This window comes from Papio anubis, chromosome 5 (assembly GCF_008728515.1).
Source record: "Papio anubis isolate 15944 chromosome 5, Panubis1.0, whole genome shotgun sequence".
NCBI classification, from domain to species: domain Eukaryota; kingdom Metazoa; phylum Chordata; class Mammalia; order Primates; family Cercopithecidae; genus Papio; species Papio anubis.
The window spans coordinates 73753086-73775109 of record NC_044980.1 but is presented as its reverse complement, the minus strand read 5'-3'; the positions used below and the strand labels follow the sequence as shown (position 1 = coordinate 73775109).

Genomic DNA, 22024 nt, shown 5'->3' with positions numbered 1-22024 from the left:
ACTTTGCTGAGCGAAGTTGCTTATCAGCTTAAGGAGATTTTGGGCTGAGACAATGGGTTTTCTAAATATACAATCATGTCATCTCTGCAAACAGGAATTTATTTCTTCTTTTCCTAACTGAATACCCCTGATTTCTTTCACTAATTGCCCCTATAGCCGAACTTCCAACACTATGTGTTGAATAGTGTTGAGAGAGGGCATCCCTGTCTTGTGTTGGAGTTTCAGAATTTTTCCAGTTTTTGCCCATTCAGTATGATATTGGCTGTGGGTTTTGTCTGCAATAGCTCTTATTATTTTTGAGATGCGTTCCATCAATACCCGGGTATTGGCGTTTTAGCATGAAGAACTGTTGGGTGTCAAAGCCTTTTCTCTCTATTGAAGGATAATCATGTGGTTCTTGTCTTTGGTTCTGTTTTATATGCTGGATCATGTTTATTGATTTAGAATGTTGAACAGCCTTGCATCCCAGGGATGAAGCCCATGATCATGGTGGATAAGCTTTTGATGTGTTGGTGAGATCGGTTTTGCCAGTATTTTTATTGAGGATTTTTTGCATCGATGTTCATCTATCTAAAATTCTCTTTTTTGTTGTGTCTCTGCCAGGCTTTGGTAGTATCAGGATGATGTTGGCCTCATATAAAATGAGTTAGGAGGATTCCCTCTTTTCTATTGATTGGAATAGTTTCAGAAGAATGGTACCAACTCCTCATATACCTCTGGTAGAGAATTCGGCTGTGAATATTCTGGTCCTGGACTTTTTGGTTGGTAGGCTGTGTGTGCCTCAATTTCAAGAGCCTACTATTGGTCTATTCAGGGGATTCAACTTCTTCCTGGTTTAGTCTTGGAAGAGTGTAGTGTCAGAAATTATCCATTTCTTCTGAGTTTCCAGTTTATTTAGTAGAGTGTTTATATGGTATTCTCTGATGGTGGTTTGGCATTTCTGTGGGGTGGGTGGTGATCAATATGCACTTTATCTCATTTCAATTCGTTTGATTCTATTCTCTCTCTTTTCTTCTTTATTCTCTTGCTAGTGGTCTGTCAATTTTGATCTTTTTCAAAAACCAACTCCTGGATTCATTATTTGATTTTGGAGGGTTTTTTGTAATCTCTATCTCCTTCAGTTCTGCTTCTGATCTTAGTTATCTCTTGCCTTCTATAGCTTTGGAATGTGTTTGCTCTTGCTTCTCGATTCTTTTAAAATTGCGATGTTAGGGTGTCAATTTTTGATCTTTCTATACTGCTTTCTCTTGTGGGCATTTAGTGCTTATAAATTTTCCCTCTACACACTGCTTTAAATGTGTCCCAGAGATTCTAGTATGTTATCTTTGTTCTCATTGGTTTCAAAAGTATCTTTATTTCTCACCTTCATTCATTGTAATACCCAGTAGTCATTCAGAACGGGATTTGGTCAGTTTCCATGTGTAGTTGGCGGTTTTGATTGAGTTTCTTAGTCCTGAGTTAGTTTGAGTACTGTGGTCACGAGGGAGGTTTGTTATAATTTCTGTTCTTGTACATTTGCTGAGGTGGCACTTCCAATATTATGGTCAATTTTTGGAGTAAAGTCTGATGTGGTGCTGAAGAATGTATTCGTGATTTGGGGTGAAGTTCTCTCCAGATGTCTATTAGGTCTTGCTTGCTGCAGAGATGAGTTCAGTCCTGAATGTCACTTGTTAACTTTCTGTATGTTGGTCTGTCTAATGTTGACCGGTGGAGTGTTCAGAATCTCCCATTGTGTGTGTATGTAGATCTAAAAGTCTGTGATCTCTAAGGACTTGCTGAATCTAGGTGCTCTATGCTGTTGATTTTGCATAAATTTAAAAGACCAATTGCAGCTCTTCTGTTGAATTGATCCCCTTACCACCATTATGTAATGGCCTTCTTTGTCTCTTTTGATCTTTGATGGTTTAAAGTCTGTTTTATCAAGAGTTAGTGTATTGGCTTCTTTTTGTTCTCCATTTGCTTGAAATGCAAATCTTCCTCCATCCCTTTATTTGAGCCTATGTACTCTGCGTGTGGTAAGGTCTCCACAGATGCAGCAGAATTTGATTCTTTGATGACTCTTTATCCGGTTTTCTTGCAGTCTGTCAACTTTAGTTTGAAGACATTTAGTCCATTTACGTTGGAGTTAAGATTTATGTGTGAACTTGATCCTGCCATTATGATATTAACTGGTTATTTTGCTCGTTAGTTGATGCAGTTCTTCCTAGCCTCGATGGTCTTTACATTTTGGCGTGTTTTTGTAATGGCACGGTACTTTTGGTTGTTCCTTTCCATGTTGGAGTGCTTCCTTCAGGGTCTCTTGTAAAGGCCGAGGCCTGGTGGTGACAAAATCTCTAAACATTTGTGCTTATCTGTGGATTTTACCATTTCTCCTTCATATGAAACTTAGTTTGGCTGGATATAGAAATTCTAGGTTTAAAGTCTTTTCTTTAGAATGTTGAATATTGGCCCCACTCTCTTCTGGCTTGTAGAGTTTCTGCAGGGGAGATCTGCTACCGTAGTCTGATGGTACCCTTTGGCGGGTAACCGAACCTTTCCTCTCTGTAACGCCCTTAGATTTTTTATTCATTTCAACTTTGGTGAATCTGGCAATTATGTGTGTCTTAGGTTGCTCTTCGGGAGTATCTTTGGTGGCGTTCTCTGTATTTCCTAAGTTTGAATGTTGGCCTGCCTACTAGGTTGGAAGTTCTCTGGATGATATCTGAAGAGTGTTTCCAACTGTGGTTTCATTCTACCTGCTTTCGGCACCCCAATCAGGCGTAGATTTGGTCTTTTTACATAATCCCGCATACTTCTTACGGAAACTGTTCATTTCTTTTTTCTTCTTCTTTTTCTTTTGGTTTCTCTTCTCGCTTCATTCGGTGTTGTTGATCGTCGCTGATACTCTTTCCTATTTCCAGTTGATGAGTACTGGGTTACTGAAAGCTTGTGCATTTGTCGCGTATTTCTAGAGTGTCATGGTTTCACCATCTCTTTCATTTATGACCTTCTCTGCATTAATTACTCTGGCAATAGAATTCTTCCACTTTTTTTTCCAAGATTTTTGTTCTTTCTTCAGATGCGTAATTCCTCATGGCTCTGAGAGGCGGTTGGGACTGAAGCCTTCTTCTCTCATCTCGTCAAAGTCATTCTCGATCCAGCTTTGATCCGTGCTGGCGATGAGCTGCGGCTCCTTTGCCGGGGAGATGCTCTTATTTTTTGAATTTCCAGCTTTCTGCCCTGCTTTTTCCCCATCTTTGTGGTTTATCTGCCTCTGGTCTTTGATGATGGTGATGTACTGATGGGGTTTTGGTGTAAAGGTGTCCTTCCTGTTTGATAGTTTTCCTTCTGTGATCAGGACCTCAGCTGTATGCTGGAATCTGTTGGAGGTGCTTGAGGTCCACTCCAGACCCTGTTTGCCTGGAGTATCAGCAGCAGGCGCAGAAGATAGAATATTTCTGAACAATGGCGGTGTACTGTCTGATTCTTGCTTTGGAAGCTTCTCTCCGGGGTGTATTCCACCCTGTGTGTGGGGGTGTCAGCTGCTTTCAGTGTTGGGGGGATGTCTCCAGTTAGGCTACTCATCAGGGACCCACTTGACGAACTTGATGTCCCTTCTCGAAGATCTCAACCTAAAAGTATTTTGGGAGATCCCTGCTCTCTTCAAAGCTGTCCGAGACAGAGTAGTTTACCAGATCTGCAGAGGTTTCTGCTGCTTTTGTTATTGTTGTTGTTGTTGTGTAGCTGTGCCCTGTGTCCCCAGAGGTGGAGTCTGGGGGCAGGCAACCGCCAGGCTGCTGTGAGCTCACCCAGTTAGACTTCCCAGCAGCATTTCACCAAGCCTCTCCAAGCAATGGCGAGCCCCTCTGGCCTCGCTGCTGCCTTGCCGGTGGTAGATCACAGACTGCTGTGTGCGCTGTAGCAATGAGGGGAGGCTCGATGGGCGTCTGGACCCTCACGTAGGTGTGGATATAGTCCTGGTGTGCCTGTTTGCTTAAAAGCATGTGTGGTGGAGGTCCTGCCCGATTTTCCGGTGTCTCAGTTCACGGCTGAAGGGATTCCCTTCCCCCCTTGCGCTTCCCAGGTGGCGATGCCTACCGCCCTGCTTCGGCTCACCGCTGTCGGGCTGGCAGCTGACGCGATTATCGACTCCCCAGTGAGATGAACCCGGTACCTCAGTTGTGAAAATGCAGAAATCACCGGTCTTCGTGTTGCTTTCGTAGCTGGGAGTTGGAGACTGGAGCTGTTCCTATTCGGCCATCTTGCTCCGCCCCCCGTTTATATATTTCAAAACATCACACTGTACCCCATAAATATAGTCCAATTATAACTTTCATTTAAAAATAATAATTTAAAAATTAATTTCTTTTTAAATACAGTTTACCGGATACTTACATCTCTGATGAAATACTCAAGTGTAGCATAGGCAATGGCAATTCCATCATGGGTGCTCGTCCCTCTTCCCAATTCATCCAAGATAACCAAGGACTGTGATGTTGCTTTTCTGATTATTTCTGCTGTGTCAGTCAGTTCTTCCATAAATGTACTCCGTCCTTTATATATATTGTCTGCAGCACCCATCCTACAAGCAAGAGGAAAACACCTTGATTTTCCTCTTAACTTTCTTATTAGGAAGCCAAACATTATTTTATGAACAATAAATATAAAAGATCACTAAGAATCTATATATTTTGAGCCAATAATAGCTCAAATTACATTAAACAAAAGAAAACATGTTGGATGTAAACAGTGTCTAACATCACACTGTACTTTGTAGGAATATTCTGGACAGAATTTGAGGTATTGCACAGAACTCCTAAAAAGTAGGGAAATGTTTGATCCTGCTTTTTTCTCACCAATAATTCCAAATCAATGTTTTGGTATTCACAGGATAAAACAATGCTTCTCTGTGTTTCTGTGTTTAAAAATCCATGATACTGTACAAAGATCTTGTACAATTAAAGGATTTTTTCAGTGTTTCCTTAAGAAGATTCCATACTGATATTACAAATTAAAGTACTACATAAAAAGTAACTTATTTATATACAACTTTTTACTGGAACTAGAATTATAGATGTTTGATACCTTGCACAGCAGCTAATACAGCTTCCTGAAGTGGATTTATGAAACGGTTCCTACAGATGTCAAGAAATAGGCCCAAAAGATTTAAATTTCTTTTCTGTAAGACTTTTTAGAGCCTTTAGTATGGGACTACATATTGCGCATTTCTTTTTTTTTTTTTTTTTTGAGACAGGGTTTCACTCCCATCACCCAGGCTGGAGTGCAGTGGCATGCTCTCGGCTCACTACAACCTCTGCCTCCTGGGCTCAAGTGATCCTACAGCCTCAGCCTCCCAAGTAACTGGGACTACAGGTGTGCGCCACCAAGCCTGGCTAATTTTTTTTCGTATTTTTAGTAGAGGTGGGGTTTCACCATTTTGACTAGGCTGATCTTGTACTCCCAACCTCAAGTGATCTGCCTGCCTTGGCCTCCCTAAGTGCTGGGATTACAGGCATGAGCCACCGTGCCCAGCCAATGCATTTCTTAGAGAAGGATCTAGTACACAGCTTTTCTTTAACTGATTTAGCTATGGTCCCTGAAATGTCTTCCAGAGCACCTTGCAGCAATAATGTCTTCCAGAACACATTTGGGAAAACACCCATATAATGCAAAAGCAACTGAAAAAAACAAAAGGAATCATTAGGTAATACTCAGTGTCATGCAGTTAACTGCAAAACTTAGAATTCAGGTTTTTCACCCAGTAGCCAGCTCTGTGAATGCTGGTAACCACTTTCTCAGCAAAATCCCTTCATTGATTTAGTTTTGCTACAATAGTTCACAAAATAGGACACATACTTCACATCTGACCTACAGCACCATAATGTACTTTTCATTTCTTGAGAAATCCATGGTCAAACTGTACCTTAACCAGCTGTGTGGCTGAAGCCCTATAAGGACAAGGAAGATGGAATGTGATGTCCAGACATGGGCAGAGCCTTAGAACTGTTCCAGTAACCAGCAGCATTGAGAAATTGTATAATTTCTGAAATGCTGCCACCTTAGGAACATTCTGGCTACTTTTTCAAAGTTCAAATACTGGTATTTACCTCAATTTTCAATGTTTACTTTACCAATATTTCCTTTTCCCCTAACACAAAACAAGATGATGAAATTTTCATATCTCTGAAACCACTTAGAATGCTTCAGAATCACAACGGTTCACCCTCTCTACCACTGTTGCCTTTATTCTGGCAGGTTGTGAGCTGACAAAAAGAAATCTTTGGCTGATAACAGAACATTCTGATGAGGGAAATATTTTGGGGGGTCATTAATTTTTAGAAATCAGGATTTTTAGAAATACACTAGCACTGGATACAGTTTTTTGTTTGTTTGTTTGAGACAGGATCTTGGTCTGTCACCCAGGCTGGAGTGCAGTGGTATGACAACAGCTCACTGAAGACTTGACCTCCCAGGCTCAAGCGAGTGCCCACCTCAGACTCCTGAATATCTGGGACCACCGGCGCATGCCACAACACTCAGCTAATTTTTAAATTTTTTGTAGAGTCAAGGTCTCACTATATTGTCTGGGCTGGTCTTAAACTCCTGGATTAAAATGATCCTCCCACCTCAGCCTCCCAAAGTGCTGAGATTACAGGCATAAGCCATCATGCCTGGGTGTTGTATACAGTTTTAATACAGTAGATTAAGTATTACACTTAAGTGCTTTCTAAAACAGTAAAGTAACAGAGTGGTCTTGTTAGAAACATCAAGAATTGTAAGATGTGCCTGGGCAGGCACATAAGATTTCTAGGCAGATACACACACATATTATATAAAACGTTTAGTATATGACAAAGGTGAGATTTCAAATTAATGGGGAAAGGATGAACTACCAGTCAAGGAAAAAGATGCTAGCTAATTAGTTATTTCTGAAAAAACAAAGATGTGTCCCTATATAAGCCATATTCCAAAATAAATGTACATGGATTGAAAAGTTTAATGCAAAACTAGAAATCATAAACATACCAAGCTACATAGATGAAATTTAATCTCTGGACAGGTGAGTGGGTGGTTTTACATATACAGCATCAAAACACATATTTAGTAAAAGACACATAAAAAAGTTAAAGGCAAACCACAAACTGAGAAAAAACTTACAGCAATTATAACAAACACTTAACATTCCCAAAATAAAGTCTGACAAAGCAGAACAAAATGGTGAACAGAAAAACAGGCAAAGGACATAAAGAGTCAATTCACAAAAGAAACAAACTTATGAAAATGCCCAAATATGTAAATTCAACAGGAAAATATTCATGTTCAATATATATATAGTAATATGTATATTGCTAAGTTAGCAGAGATTAAAAAGAACGTTATTATCTGCCATTATCAAGAGTGTTGGGGGGAAAGGGTATTTTTATGTGAGACTGAGACTTGTTACAATCTTCAAAAGACAATTTAGCAATGTCTATTAGAAGTCTTTCATGACCTATAAATTTCACTCTAGGAATTAACATTATGAAAACTATCAGAGATACATGAAGAAATACATGTACAAATCTGTTCTTGATGTTATTTAATGAAAAGTTGGAAAAAATCAAATATCCAATAATAAGAGAAAGAGTAAACAGTACTATGATGAAAAACTATGCAACCAATAAAACTAGTATGTTAGAATTTTTGGCATTGGAAAATGGTTATATTAATAACATAGTGAATGTTACAAATCAGGTCACCAGAAGTTTTTTAACTTCAGTGGAGGGGTCTACTAGGAAAAGAGACCTATTGAGCTACTGGAAATTCATCCTTGCTATTATAATAACTCAAGTAATGTTCCAGGCAGATATATGAGTAGCATCCACATTAAATAAAAATTTGAGGACACATGAGGAAAAATGACAGTATGAAAGAGAAGACTGAGAAAACCAACAGAACAAGTAACACAGAGGAAGTGGATAAAAATACAATTCACTGGTGATATGATTTGGTTCTGTGTCCCCAGCCAAATCTTGTCTTGTAGCTCCCATAATTCCTACATGTTGTGGGAGGGATGTGGTGGGAGATGACTGAATTATGGGGGCGGGTCTTTCCTGTGCTGTTCTCATGATAGTGAATGGGTCTCATGAAATCTGATGGTTTTAAAAACGTGAGTTTCCCTGCACAATCTCTCTCTTTGCCTGCTACCATCCACATAAGATGTGACTTGCTCCTCCTTGCCTTCTGCCATGATTGTTGAGGCCTCCCTAGCCATGTGGAGCTGTAAGTCCAGTAAACCTCTTTCTTTTGTAAATTGCCCAGTCTTGGGTATGTCATTATCAGCAGTGTGAAAATGGACTAATACAGTAAATTGGTACCAGGAGTGGGGTGTTGCTGGAAAGATACTTGAAAAAGTGGAAGCAACTTTGGAACTGGGAAATAGGCAGCGGTTGGAACAGTTTGGAGGGCTCAGAAGAAAGGAAAATGTGAGAAAGTCTGGAACTTCCTAGAGACAGGTTGAATGACTTTGACAAAAATGCTGATAGTGATATGAACAGTAAGGTCCAGGCTGAGGTGGTCTCAGATGGAAATGAGGAACTTGTTGGGAACTTGAGAAAAGGTGACTCTTGCTTTGCTTTAGCAAAGAAACTGGCAGCATTGCACCCCACCCTAGAGATTTGTGGAACTTTGAACTTGAGAGAGATGATTTAGGCAGAGGATGATCTGGCAGAAGAAATTTCTAAGCAGAAAAGAATTCAAGAGGTGACTTGGGTGCTGTTAAAGGCATTCAGTTTTATAAGGGAAACAGAGCATAAATGTTTGGAAAATTTTAGCCTGACATTGTGATAGAAAAGAAAATCCCATTTTCTGAGGAGAAATTCAAGCCAGCTGCAGAAATTTGCATAAAAAAACAAGGAGCTGAATGTTAATCCCCAAGACAATGGGGAAAATGTCTCCAGGAATGTCAGAGGTCTTCATGGCAGCCCCTCCCATCACACCCTGGGAGGCCAAGGAGGAAAAAGTGGTTTCATGGGCAGGGCCTGTGGCCCCTCGCTATGTGCAGCCTAGGGACTTGGTGCTCTGCATCCCCAGCAGCTCTAGTCATGGCTAAAAGGGGACAAGGTACAGCTCAGGTTGTGGCTTCAGAGGGTGCAAGCCCCAAGCCTTGGCAGCTTCCATGTGGTATTGAGCCTGCAGGTACACAGAAGTCAAGAAAAAGGTTTGGGAACCTCTGCTTAGATTTCAGAGATACATAGAAATGCCTGGATGTCCAGGCAGAAGTTTGCTACAGGGTAGAGCTCTCATGGAGAACCTCTGCAAGGGCAGTACAGAAGGGAAATGTGGGGTCAAAGCCCCCACACAGAGTCCATACTGGGGCACCACCTAGTGGAGCTGTGAGAAGAGGGCCATAGTCCTCCAGACCCCAGAATGGTACATCTACCTAGAGCTTGCACCGTATGCCTGGAAATGCTGCAGACACTCAATGTCAGCCTGTGAAAGCAGCCAGGAGGTAGGCCGTACCATGCAAAGCACAGGGGAGGAGTTGCCCAAGATCATGGGAAGCAACCTCTTGCATCAGTGTAACCTGGATGTGAGATACAGAGTCAAAAGATACCATTCTGGAGCTTTAAGATTTGACTGCTCCGCTGGACTTTGGACTTGCATAGGGCCTGTAGCCCTTTTGCTTTGGCCAATTTCTTCCATTTGGGGTGAAAACATTGCACAATGCCTGTACCCCTACTGTATTTAGGAAGTAACTAACTTGCTTTTTTTTTTTTTTTTGAGATGGAGTCTTGCTTTGTCGCCCAGGCTGCAGTGCAGTGGCATCATCTCGGCTCATTGCAAGTTCCGCCTCCCAGGTTCACACCATTCTCCTGCCTCAGTCTCCCGAGTAGCTGGGACTACAGGTGCCCACCACCACGCCCGGATAATTTTTTGCATTTTTAGTAGAGACGGGGTTTCACCATGTTAGCCAGGATGGTCTCAATCTCCTGACCTCATGATCCGCCCACCTTGGCCTCCCAAAGTGCTGGGGTTACAGGCATGAAAACCACGCCCAGCCCTAACTTGCTTTTGATTTTCCAGGCTCATAGGCAGAAGGGACTTGCCTTGTCTTGGATGAGACTTTGGACTGTGGAATTTTGAGTTAATGCTGAAATGAGTTAAGACCGTGGGGGACTGCGTGAAGGCATGATTGGTTCTGAATGTGAAGATACAAGATTTAGGAGGGGCCAGGGGTGGAATAATATGGTTTGGCTCTGTGTCCCCACACAAATCTCATCTTGTAGATCCCATAATTCCCATGTGCTGTGGGAGGGACCCAGTGGGAAATGACTGAATTATGGGGGCAGGTCTTTCCTGTGCTATTCTCATGACAGTGAATGGGTCTCATGAGATCTGATAATTTTAAAAATGAGAGTTTCCCTGTACAACATCTTTACCTGCTGCCATCCACATAAGATGTGACTTGCTCTCCCTTGCCTTCTGCCATGATTGTGAGGCCTCCCCAGCCATGTGGAACTGTAAGTTCAATAAACTTCTTTCTTTTGTAAATTGCCCAGTCTCGGGTATGTCTTTATCAGCAGTGTGAAAATGGACTAATACAACTGGAAAGAATTAAAACAAGCAAAATTTCGATTTGGTATCCTCAGGGAGATTATGAATATTACAGACTTAAAACAAGAACAGTCTATGAAGAAATAAACAACTGGAGAACAAGAAATCTTGAAAATTAAAAATATGATCACTGAAAAAATTTACTGTATGGGTAAAATTAAAATTACATGCTGTACAGAACCAAGCTTTTATTTTATTATTGTTTATTTGAGAAAGGTCCTAACTCTGTTGCCCAGGCTGCAGTACAGTGGCATGAACACAGCTCATTGCAGCCTCAACCTTCCTGTGCTCAGATGATCCTCCCACCTCAGCCTCCTGGGAAGCTGGGACTACAGGCATACCTGGCTAATTTTTTATCTTTTGTATCTTTAGTAGAGATGGAATTCCACCATGTTGCCCACACTGGTCTCAACACCTGTGCTCAAGTGATCCACAGGCCTCAGCCTCTTAAAACACTTGGATTACAGACGTGAGCCACTGTGCCTTGCCCTAGACCAAGTTTTTAAACTGGGAAGATAAATTCAAAGAAATCTGAGAACAGTAAAGAGAAAGAGAAAGACCAAGAAATGTAAAGTACACACAAACAGATTTAAAACATGGAGGCCATGTCCTGACAGTTGAAAGCTGCTCAAATAGAAAGTGCAAAAGATACAAACAACAAAGATAATGAAACGAAATAACTTAAGAAAATGCCCCGATGCTGAAATAAGACATGCATCTTCATATGGGAAGGTTTCGCAAAATGCTGAGTAAGATTGGTAAGAAAAGATTTACAGCTAAACATTCTGCTGAAAATTGTACAGTAAGGATTTTTAAAAATTCTAAATACCTCAGAGAAAGAAAAAACTCATCAAGCAAGGAATGAGAATCAGACTCTTACTGACTTTTTATATACATTGAATGAAATACTGGAAGATAATAGGAGCAATTTCTTTAAATTTAAAATCTGGATATTTATATTCATCTAAACTTTCAAAGCAAATATGAAGATAAAGCTTGAGACTTTCTAAAACTAAAAAAATTGAGACTTTGTAAACTAAAAAAATTTGCCACTATGAGCCCTACATGAAAAAAGTACTGAGAGACAGACTCAAAAAAAAAAAAAAATTTGGCCGGGTGTGGTGGCTCACACCTATAATCTCAGCACTTTGGGAGGCTGAAGCAGGCAGATCACTTGAGGTCAGGAGTTCGAGACCAGCCTGGCCAACATGGCAAAACCCCTTACCTACTAAAAATACAAAAATTACGCAAGGATAGTTGTGCATGACTGTAATCCCAGCTACTCAGGAGGCTGAGGCAGGAGAATCACTTGAGACCACAAGGTAGAGGTTGCAATGAGCTGAGATTGCACCACTGCACTCCAACTTGGGCAACAGAGCGAGAATCTGTCTCAGAATAAAAAAAACCCAAAAATTGAGGGTCACTTCCAAGATGCCTAAATAGGAACAGCTCCAGTCTGCAGCTCCCACCAAGATGGACACAGAAGATGAGTGATTTCTGCATTTCCAACTGAGGTACCTGGTTCATCTCACTGGGACTGGTTGGACAGTGGGTACAGCCCATGGAGGGTGAGATGAAGCAGGGTGGGGTGTTGCCTCATCTGGAATGCGCAAGGGGACAGGGGATTTCCTTTTCCTTGTCAAGGGAAGCCATGACAGACTGTACCCGGAGAAACGGTACACTACTAACCAAATACCACGTTTTTCCTATGGTCTTAGCCACTGGCAGACCAGGAGATACCCTCCTGTGCCTGGCTTGGCAGGTCTCATGCCCACAGAGCCTTGCTCACTGCTAGTGCAACAGTCTGAGATCAACCTGTGATGCTGCAGCTTGATGGGGGGGAGGGGCATCCTCCATTGCTGATGCTTGAGTAGCTAACAATGTAAACAAAGTGGCCTGTAAGCATGAATTGGGCAGAACCCACCGCAGTTCAGCAAGGACTACTGCCTCACTAGATTCCACCTCTGGCGGCAGGGCACAGCAGAACAAAAAGCAGCAGACAGCATCTGCAGACTTAAACATCCCTTTCTGACAGCTCTGAAGAGAGCAGCGGTTCTCTCAGCACAGTGTTCGAGCTCGGAGAACAGACAGACTGCCTCCTCAAGTGCGTCCCAAACCACCATAAAGCCTCACTGGGAGACAACTCGCAGAAGGGGCCAACAGACACCTCAAACAGGTGGGTGCCCCTCTGGGACGAAACTTCCAGAAAAAGGATCAGACAGCAATTATTTGCTGTTCTGCAGCCTCCGCTGGTGATACCCAGGCAAGCAGGGTCTGGAGTGAACCTGCAGCAAAGCCCAACAGACCTGTAGTTGAGGAGCCTGTTAAAAGGAAAACTAACAAACAGAAAGGAATAGCATCAGTATCAACAAAAAGGACATCCACACCAAAACCCCATCTGTAGGTCACCAACATCAAAGATCAAAGGTAGATAAAACCACAAAGATAGGCAGAAACCACAGCAGAAAAGTGGAAAATTCCAAAAACCAAAGCGCCTCTTCCCCTCCAAAGGATTGCAGCTTCTTGCCAGCAAGGGAACAAAACTGGGCAGAGAATGAGTTTGACGAGTTGACAGAAGTAGGCTTCAGAAGGTCAGTAATAAGAAACTTCTCCGAGCCAAAGGAGCATGTTCCAACCCATTGCAAGGAAGCTTAAAATCGTGAGAAAAGGTTAGAGGAATGACTAACTAGAATAAACAGTGTAGAGAATACCTTAAATGACCTGATGGAGCTGAAAACCACGGTATGAGAACTTCATGATGCCTGCACAAGCTTCAGTAGCCAATTTGATCAAGTGGAAAAAGGGTATCAGTGATTGAAGATCAAATTAATGAAATAAAGCAAGAAGACAAGATTAGAGAAAAAAGAGTGAAAAGAAATGAACAATGCCTTCAAGAAATATGGGACTATGTGAAAAGACCAAATATAAATTTGACTGGTGTACCAGAAAGCAATGGGGAGAATGGAACTAAGTTAGAAAACACTCCTCGGGATATTATCCAGGAGAACTTCCCTAGCCTAGCAAAGCAGGCCAACATTCAAATTCAGGAAATACAAAAAACGCCACAAAGATGCTCCTCGAGAAGAGCAACTCCAAGACACATAATTGTCAGGTTCACCAAGGTTGAAATGAAGGAAAAAATATTAAGGGCAGTCAGAGAGAAAGGCTGGGTTACCCACAAAGAGAATCCCATCAGACTAAAAGTGGATCTCTCGGCAGAAACCCTACACGCCAAAAGAGAGTGGGGGCCAATATTCAACATTATTAAAGAAAAGTATTTTCAACCAAGAATCTCATATCCAGCCAAACTAAGTTTCATATGTGAGGGAGAAATAAAATCCTTTACAGACAAGCAAATGCTGAAAGATTCTGTCACCACCAGGTCTGCCTTACAAGAGCTCCTGAAGGAAGCACTAAACGTGGAAAGGAAAAACCGGTATCACCCACTGCAAAAACATGCCACATTGTAAAGACAATTGATGCTATGAAGAAACTGCATCAATTAACGGGCAAAATAACCAGCTAACAGCAAAATGAAAGGATCAAATTCACACATAACAATATTAACCTTAAATGTAAATGGGTTAAATGCCCCAATTAAAACACACAGACGGGCAAACTGGATAAAGAGTCAAGACCCACTGGTGTGCTGTACTCAGGAGACCCATCTCATGTGCAGAGACACACACAGGCTCAAAATAAAGGGATGGAGGAAGATCTACCTAGCAAATGGAAAACAAAAAAAAACAGGGGTTGCAATCTTAGTCTCTGATAAAACAGACTTTAAACCAACAAAGATCAGAAGAGACAAAGAAGGCCACTACATAATGGTAAAGGGATCAATTCAAAAAGAAGAGCTAACTATCCTAAATATATATACACCCAATACAGGTGCACCCAGATTCATAAAGCAAGTCCTTAGAAACCTACAAAGAGACTTAGACTCCCATACAATAATAATGGGAGACTTTAACACCCCACTGTCAAGATTAGACAGATCAATGAGACAGAAGGTTAACAAGGATATCCAGGACTTGAACTCAGCTCTGGACCAAGCAGACCTAATAGGCATCTACAGAACTCTACACCCCACATCGACAGAATATACATTCTTCTCAGCACCACATGGAACTTATTCTAAAATTGACCACATAATTGGAAGTAAAACACTCCTCAGCAAATGTAAAAGAACAGAAATCACAACAAACTGTCTCTCAGACCACAGCGCAAACAAATTAGAACTCAGGATTAAGAAACTCACTCAAAACTGCACAACTACATGGAAACTGATCAACCTGATACTGAATGACTACTGGATAAATAATGAAATGAAGGCAGAAATAAAAGTGTTCTTTGAAACAAATGAGAACAAAGACACAACATACCAGAATCTCTGGGACACATTTAAAGCAGTGTGTAGAGGGAAATTTATAGCCCTAAATGCCCAGAAGAGAAAGCAGAAAAGATCTAAAATTGACACCTTAACATCACAATTAAAAGAACTAGAGAAGCAAGAGCAAACACATTCAAAAGCTAGCAGAAGGCAAGAAATAACTAAGATCAGAGCAGAACTGAAGGAGATAGAGACACAAAAAATGCTTCAAAAAATCAATGAATCCGGGACCTGGTTTTTTGAAAAGATCAACAAAATAGGTAGACCACTAGCAAGACTAACAAAGCAGAAAAGAGAGAAGAATCAAATAGATGCAATAAAAAATTACAAAGGGGACATTACCACCGATCCCCCAGAAATACAAACTACCATCAGAGAATGCTATGAACACCTCTATGCAAATAAACTGGAAAATCTAGAAGAAATGGATAAATTCCTGGACACATACTCCCCGCCAAGACTAAACCAGGAAGAAGTTGAATCTCTCAATAGACCAATAACAGGTTCTGAAATTGAGGCAATAATTAATATCCTAGCAACCAAAAAAAGTCCAGGATCAGATGGATTCACAGCTGAATTCTACCAGAGGTACAAAGAGGAGCTGGTACCATTCCTTCTGACACTATTCCAATCAATAGAAAAAGAGGGAATCCTCCCTAACTCATTTTATGAGGCCAGCATCATCCTGATACCAAAACCTGGCAGAGACACAACGAAAAAAAGAGAATTTTAGGCCAATATCCCTGATGAACATCGATGCAAAAATCCTCAATAAAATACTGGCAAACCAAATCCAGTGGCATATCAAAAAGCTCATCCACCACAATCAAGTCGGCTTCATCTATGGTATGCAAGGCTGGTTCAACATACATAAACCAATAAACGTAATCCATCATATAAACAGAACCAAAGACAAAAACCACATGATTATCTCAATAGATGCAGAAAAGGCCTTTGACAAAATTCAACAGCCCTTCATGCTAAAAACTCTCAATAAACTAGGTATCAATGGAACATATCTCAAAATAATAAGAGCTATGTATGACAAACCCACAGCCAATATCACACCAAATGGGCAAAAACTGGAAGCATTCCCTCTGAAAACCCACACAAGACAAGGATGTCCTCTCTCACCACTCCTATTCAACATAGCATTGAAGTTTTGGCTAGGGCAATCAGGCAAGAGAAGGAAATAAAGGGTATTTAATTAGGAAAAGAGGAAGTCATATTGTCTCTGTTTGCAGATGACATGATTGTATATTTAGAAAACCCTATCATGTCAGTCCAAAATCTCCTTAAGCTGATAAGCAACTTCAGCAAAGTCTCAGGATACAAAATCAACATGCAAAAATCACAAGCATTCCTATACACCAATAGTAGACAAATAGAGAGCCAAATCATGAGTGTACTCCCATTCACAATTATTACAAGGAGAATAAAATACCTAGGAATACAACTTACAAAGGATGTGAAGGACCTCTTCAAGGAGAACAACAAATCACTGCTCAACGAAATAAAAGAGGACACAAACAAATGGAAGAATATTCCATGCTCATGGATAGGAAGAACCAATATCATGAAAATGGCCATACTGTCCAAGGTAATTTATAGATTCAATGCTATACCCCACATCAAGCTTACCACTGACTTTCTTCACAGAATTGGAAAAAACTACTTTAAACTTCATATGGAACTAAAAAAGAGCCCGCATAGCCAAGACAATCCTAAGCAAAAAGAACAAAGCTGGAGGCATCATGCTACCTGACTTCAGACTATACTATAAGGCTACAGTAACCAAAACAGCATGGTACTCATACCAAAACAGATATATAGACCAATGGAACAGAACAGAGGCCTCACAAATAACATCACACAACTACAACCATCTGACCTTTGACAAACCTGATAAAAACAAGAAATGGGGAAAGGATTCCTTATTTAATAAATGGTGCTGAGAAAACTGGCTAGCCATATGTAGAAAGCTGAAACTGGATCCCTTCCTTAAACCATATACAAAAATTAACTCAAGATAGATTAAAGACTTAAATGTAAGACCTAACACCATAAAAACACTAGAAGAAAACCTAGGCAATACCATTCAGGACACAGGCATGGGGAAAGACTTCATGACTGAAATACTAAAAGCAATGGCAACAAAAGCCAAAATAGACAAATGGGATCTAATTAAACTAAAAAGCTTCTGCACAGCAAAAGAAACTACCATCACAGTGAACAAGCAACCTACAGAATGGAAGAAAATTTTTGCAATCTATCCATCTGACAAAGGGCTAATATCCAGAATCTACAAATAACTTAAACAAATTTACAAGAAAAAAACAACCCCATCAAAAAGTGGGCAAAGGGGCCATGCGTGGTGGCTCATGCCTGTAATCCCAGCACTTTGGGAGGCCAAGGCGGGTGGATCACGAAGTCAAGAGATTGAGACCATCCTGGTTAACAAGGTGAAATCCCATCTTAAAAAAAAAAAAAAGAAAGAAAAGAAAAAATGGGCAAAGGATATGAACAGACACTTCTCAAAAGAAGGTATTTATGCAGCCAAGAGACATATGAAAAAATGCTCATCATCACTGGTCATCAGAGAAATGCAAATCAAAACCACAATGAGATACCACCTCATGCCAGTTAGAACGGTGATCATTAAAAAGACAGGAAACAACAGATGCTGGAGAAGATGTGAAGAAATAGGAATGCTTTTACACTGTTGGTGGGAGTGTAAATTAGTTCAACCATTGTGGAAGACAGCATGGCGATTCCTCAAGGATTTAGAACTAGAAATACCAGTTGACCCAGCCATCCCATTACTGGGTATATACCCAAAGGATTATAAATCATGCTAGTATAAAGACACATGCACACGTAAGTTTACTGCAGCACTATTCACAACCGAAAAGGCTTGGAACCAACCCAAATGTCCTTCAATGATAGACTGGCTTAAGAAAATGTGGCACATATACACCATGGCATACTATGCAGCCATAAAAAAGGATGAGTTCATGTCCTTTGCAGGGACACGGATGAAGCTGGAAACCATCATTTTAAGCAAACTATCACAAGGACAGAAAACCAAACACTGCATCTTCTTACTCACAGGTGGGTGTTGAACAATGAAAACACGAGGACACAGGGTGGGGAACATCACACACCAGGGCCTGTCAGGGGGTAGGGGGCGTGGGAGGGATAGTATTAGGTGAAATACTTAATGTAAATGACAAGGTGATAGGTGCAGCAAACCAACATGTCACATGTATACCTATGTAACAAACTTGCACGTTGTACACTTGTACCCTAGAACTTAAAGTATAATAAAAACAACAACAACAAACCCCAAAAATTAGCTGGGTATGGTGGCAAGTGCTTATAATCCCAGCTACTCGGGAGGCTGAGGCACGAGAATTTGCTTGAACCTGGGAGGGGGAGGTTGCAGCCGAGGTTACGCCACTGCACTCCGGCCTGGGCAGCAAAGAAAAAGAAAAAGAATATTCAAGGAAGATAATAACATGAGATACAAGGAAGAGCAGTAGTTGAAATGGAAGAAGTGAAAAAAGCTGGAGAGAAATGAAGAGTTTTAGACAGGGATGCCTAGAAGATTCCCCTCTGATCAACAAAGTTTAGTATCTTAGAATGACATACATATTATTTAGTTCTAAAGCGAATATACATGTAACATGTGATCACAATAATGCATTCCATTTTTAAACTAGCCTATGAAAAAGCACAAGAGATACTACACCAGTAATAATAAATGTCAGAGACCTTTTCAAGGGAAAAAAAACAGTTTTAGAAACTGGAAGCTGAGAAGAAGAAAGGCTCAATCTTGAACTGATAAAAAATTTCTTCATATTTTATAGCAAAAGGTCAACAGATACTGTCTAAAGCTAACAAATCTAAAACCAGAGTTAAAATATTTTATATGAATATAATGTTAACTACCAGAACAAAATCAGGGACCACTCAGTGGTTGCCTCTAGTGAGTAGGGCTGGGGAGGACAGTCAGGATTGGGAGGAAATGGGAATCCTCTTAGTTTTCAGTTTTGTGCCCTCTGATTTGCTCTAGTTTCCTCTTACTATGATAGGCACTGTTTCTGTAATTATAATTGTTGAAAGTATTTTATTATGTCACTTTTATTAAAACCTACATGTGCAAAAAATATATAGAGAAGGCTGTCAACATGTTTAGAGTAGTTATCTGTGGGTAGGAGGATTACGGTCATGTGGTGACCCTTTCTCATCCCCCAAGCACCTAGCAAACATCTGACACAAAGATGGAGATTGATAAATGGACATTAAATGAAAGCAACATAACCAAGCCTTCTTTCCCAAATCCAGTGAATTAAAATATACAGGAAATACTGTTCTAGGATGGCTATAAAATTCTATGCTGCTTATTTTCATTACTATCATTGGGATACCCTTAAGAATCAGTTAAAAAAATATAGAGCACGCCCAGATATACAGTGTGAAGACACATACACATGTAAGTAGCAAATTTAGTTTAATTTTGCTGGCTTGTTTGTTTTTTGAGACAGAGTCTTGCTCTGTTGCCAGGTTGGAGTTCAGTGGCATGATTTCAGCTCACTGCAACCTTCACCTCCCGGGTTCAAGCGATTCTCGTGCCTCAGTCTCCCAAGCAGCTGGGAGTACAGGTGTGCACCACCACGCCTGGTTAAAATTTTGCATTTTTAGTAGAGACAGGGTTTCACTATGTTGGCCATGCTGGTCTCAAACTCCTGGCCTCAAATGATCCGTCTGCCTTGGCCTCTCAAAGTGTTGGGATTACAGGCATAAGCCACCGTGACCAGCCAATTTAGTTTAATTTAAAGTTAAAACATCAAATCACATCTTATACAATAGAGATATTCAGAGAGACTGAGTACTGTCACTAGAAATTTGCAAATTCTTATTTTAGGGCTAGGCCTTGAACTTTTCTATATATCTATTTCTTGGCATTAAAAAATTAGCTGTCACATTGAAAAAGGAGCTTCTAGTCCACAATATTGAGTGAAAAAATTTATAAATGTCATAATTAAAAATTATGTCACACAGCTAAATATGGTAGAAACAGCAGTAACTTGTGTAAAGAGGCCATCACTCTAGTCCTGGCTTAGCCACTTGTGAGATCGTAGGCAAGTTGGGTAACTTTTCTATGTGGTTGTAGCTTCCTTGTCTGTAAAAAGAAGAAGCTGACTAAAAAAAAAAAATCTACTCAAGTCTAATGATTTTTCATGAATGTATTAATCCATGCTCACAATGATATAGCAAAAAGTCCATTAGATTAAGTTTACTCAAGAGCAAAAACTGATTTAATATAGGCAAATCATTTAATGGGAAACTTTCAATTAGTTACTTCTCATGGTAGCTGAGACTCAAATGTGATAACATACATGAGCAATCTTCCTGTGTCTTGGGTGCTTACAAAGTGTTGTACCTGCATTATCTCATTTTGTCCTGACACCACCATCGTGAGATGTAGATCTTTATCCCCATGTACAAATGAGGAGACTGATGTTACTGCTCAAAAGGACAGTCAGTCATGGAGTCAGGATTCAAACCTGGCTCAGCCTGATGCCAGAGTCTACACTCTGGTCACTCGGCTTTAGAGGACACTGTACTGTACTTTAAGAGGCTGAAAAGTACCTGTGGTGGACATGCTCTATAGTGACCCCAACTCTCTCTACTTTCTGGTGTTTACCCCCTTGGATAATTTCCTCCTCTTACTGGGAGTGGGGCTTGTAACTTGCTTTGAACCATCAGACTATGGCAAAGGTGATAGGATATTAATTTCATGATTATATGATGTTGTATGTTCTGCCAGTCAACTAGCGCTAGAGACTTTCTCCGTAGCAGGCTTTGAAGAAGTTCACTGTCATGTTGTGAGAAGGCCATGTGATCTGCAAGCATCCTCTAGCTGAGAGCAGTCCCCAGCCTACAGCTGGCAAGAAGCTGAGGACCTCAGACTCACAACCTCAAGAAATGAATTCTGCCAACAACCTGGGTAATTCTGAAAGTGGGTCCATCTCTAGTCTGCCTCCACGTAAGAATCCCACCCTGGCTGATACCTTGATCACAGCCTCACACAGCCCCAGCTAAGCTGTATCTGGGGTCATGAACCACAGAAATATTGATATAATAAATGTGTGTTGCTCAAGCTGCTAAATCTGTGATAATCTGTTACACAGCTCAGAAAAATAACACAGTATCCTTGTTCTATAAATACAAAAATGAAAATTCAGCATTTTCTTTCACTTTCCTTGCTCCTTTAAGATTCAATATCCAGTCCCCAGTATTTTTATTTTATTTTATTTATTCTATTTTTTAGAGAAGTTCTGGCTCTGTTTACACAGGCTGGAGTGCAATGGCACGATCTTGGCTCACTACAGCCTCGACCTCCCAGGTTCAAACGAGCTCCCACCTCAGCCTCCTGAGTAGCTGGGACCATAAACATGCACCACCATGCTGGCTAATTTTTGTATTTTTGGTAGAGAAGGGGTTTTGCCACATTGCCTAGGCTGGTCTAGAACTTGTGAGCTCAACTGATCCTCCTGCCTCAGCCTCTCAAAGTGCTGAGATTATAGGCATGAGCCACCGTGCCTGGCCGCCTTCCCTGGTATTCTTGCAAACTAGTTTCACTAGTTTACACTCTTTGATCGAAGCTGTTCCAACAGCCTAGTTTCTCTCTCCACCTTCACTTTGACTAACAGCTAATTTATCTTCTACCTCCATATTTTAAAATCACTGGAGTCTTTTTGATTCCTGTGCTTAAAAACTTACAATGTTTTGCTAATGCCTGGAAAATAAAATACAAAATTCCTAGCATAGTTTTCAAGACCGTCTGTGTGCTCTGGTCCTACATCTCTCTCCAATCTCCTCTCCTTCTGCACAACACAGGATCTCATGTCACCATCACAACAATTTATCCTTGCCATCCCCAACACATGGCATGTACTTTTAAAAAATAACAGTTTTATTAAGATATAAGTGACACAGCATAAAATTCATCCTTTTAGAGGGTATACAATCGGCTCTCCGTATCTGCAT

The 22024-nt window shown here is 40.7% G+C and overlaps 1 protein-coding gene across 3 annotated transcripts in view; it reads right to left on the bottom strand.

Moving 5' to 3' along the window:
- The window catches only part of MSH3 (mutS homolog 3), a 219803-nt gene that overhangs the window by 18374 nt on the left and 179405 nt on the right, over window positions 1–22024 (bottom strand). For 2 of the 3 annotated variants that reach the window (XM_031666743.1, XM_031666744.1), the window contains exon 21: window positions 4375–4561. In XM_031666743.1, coding sequence (XP_031522603.1) covers window positions 4375–4561 — 187 coding nt within the window. Of the gene's footprint in view, window positions 1–4374; window positions 4562–22024 lie in introns of those variants that run through there. The other variant, XR_002522614.2, reaches the window with a different exon arrangement.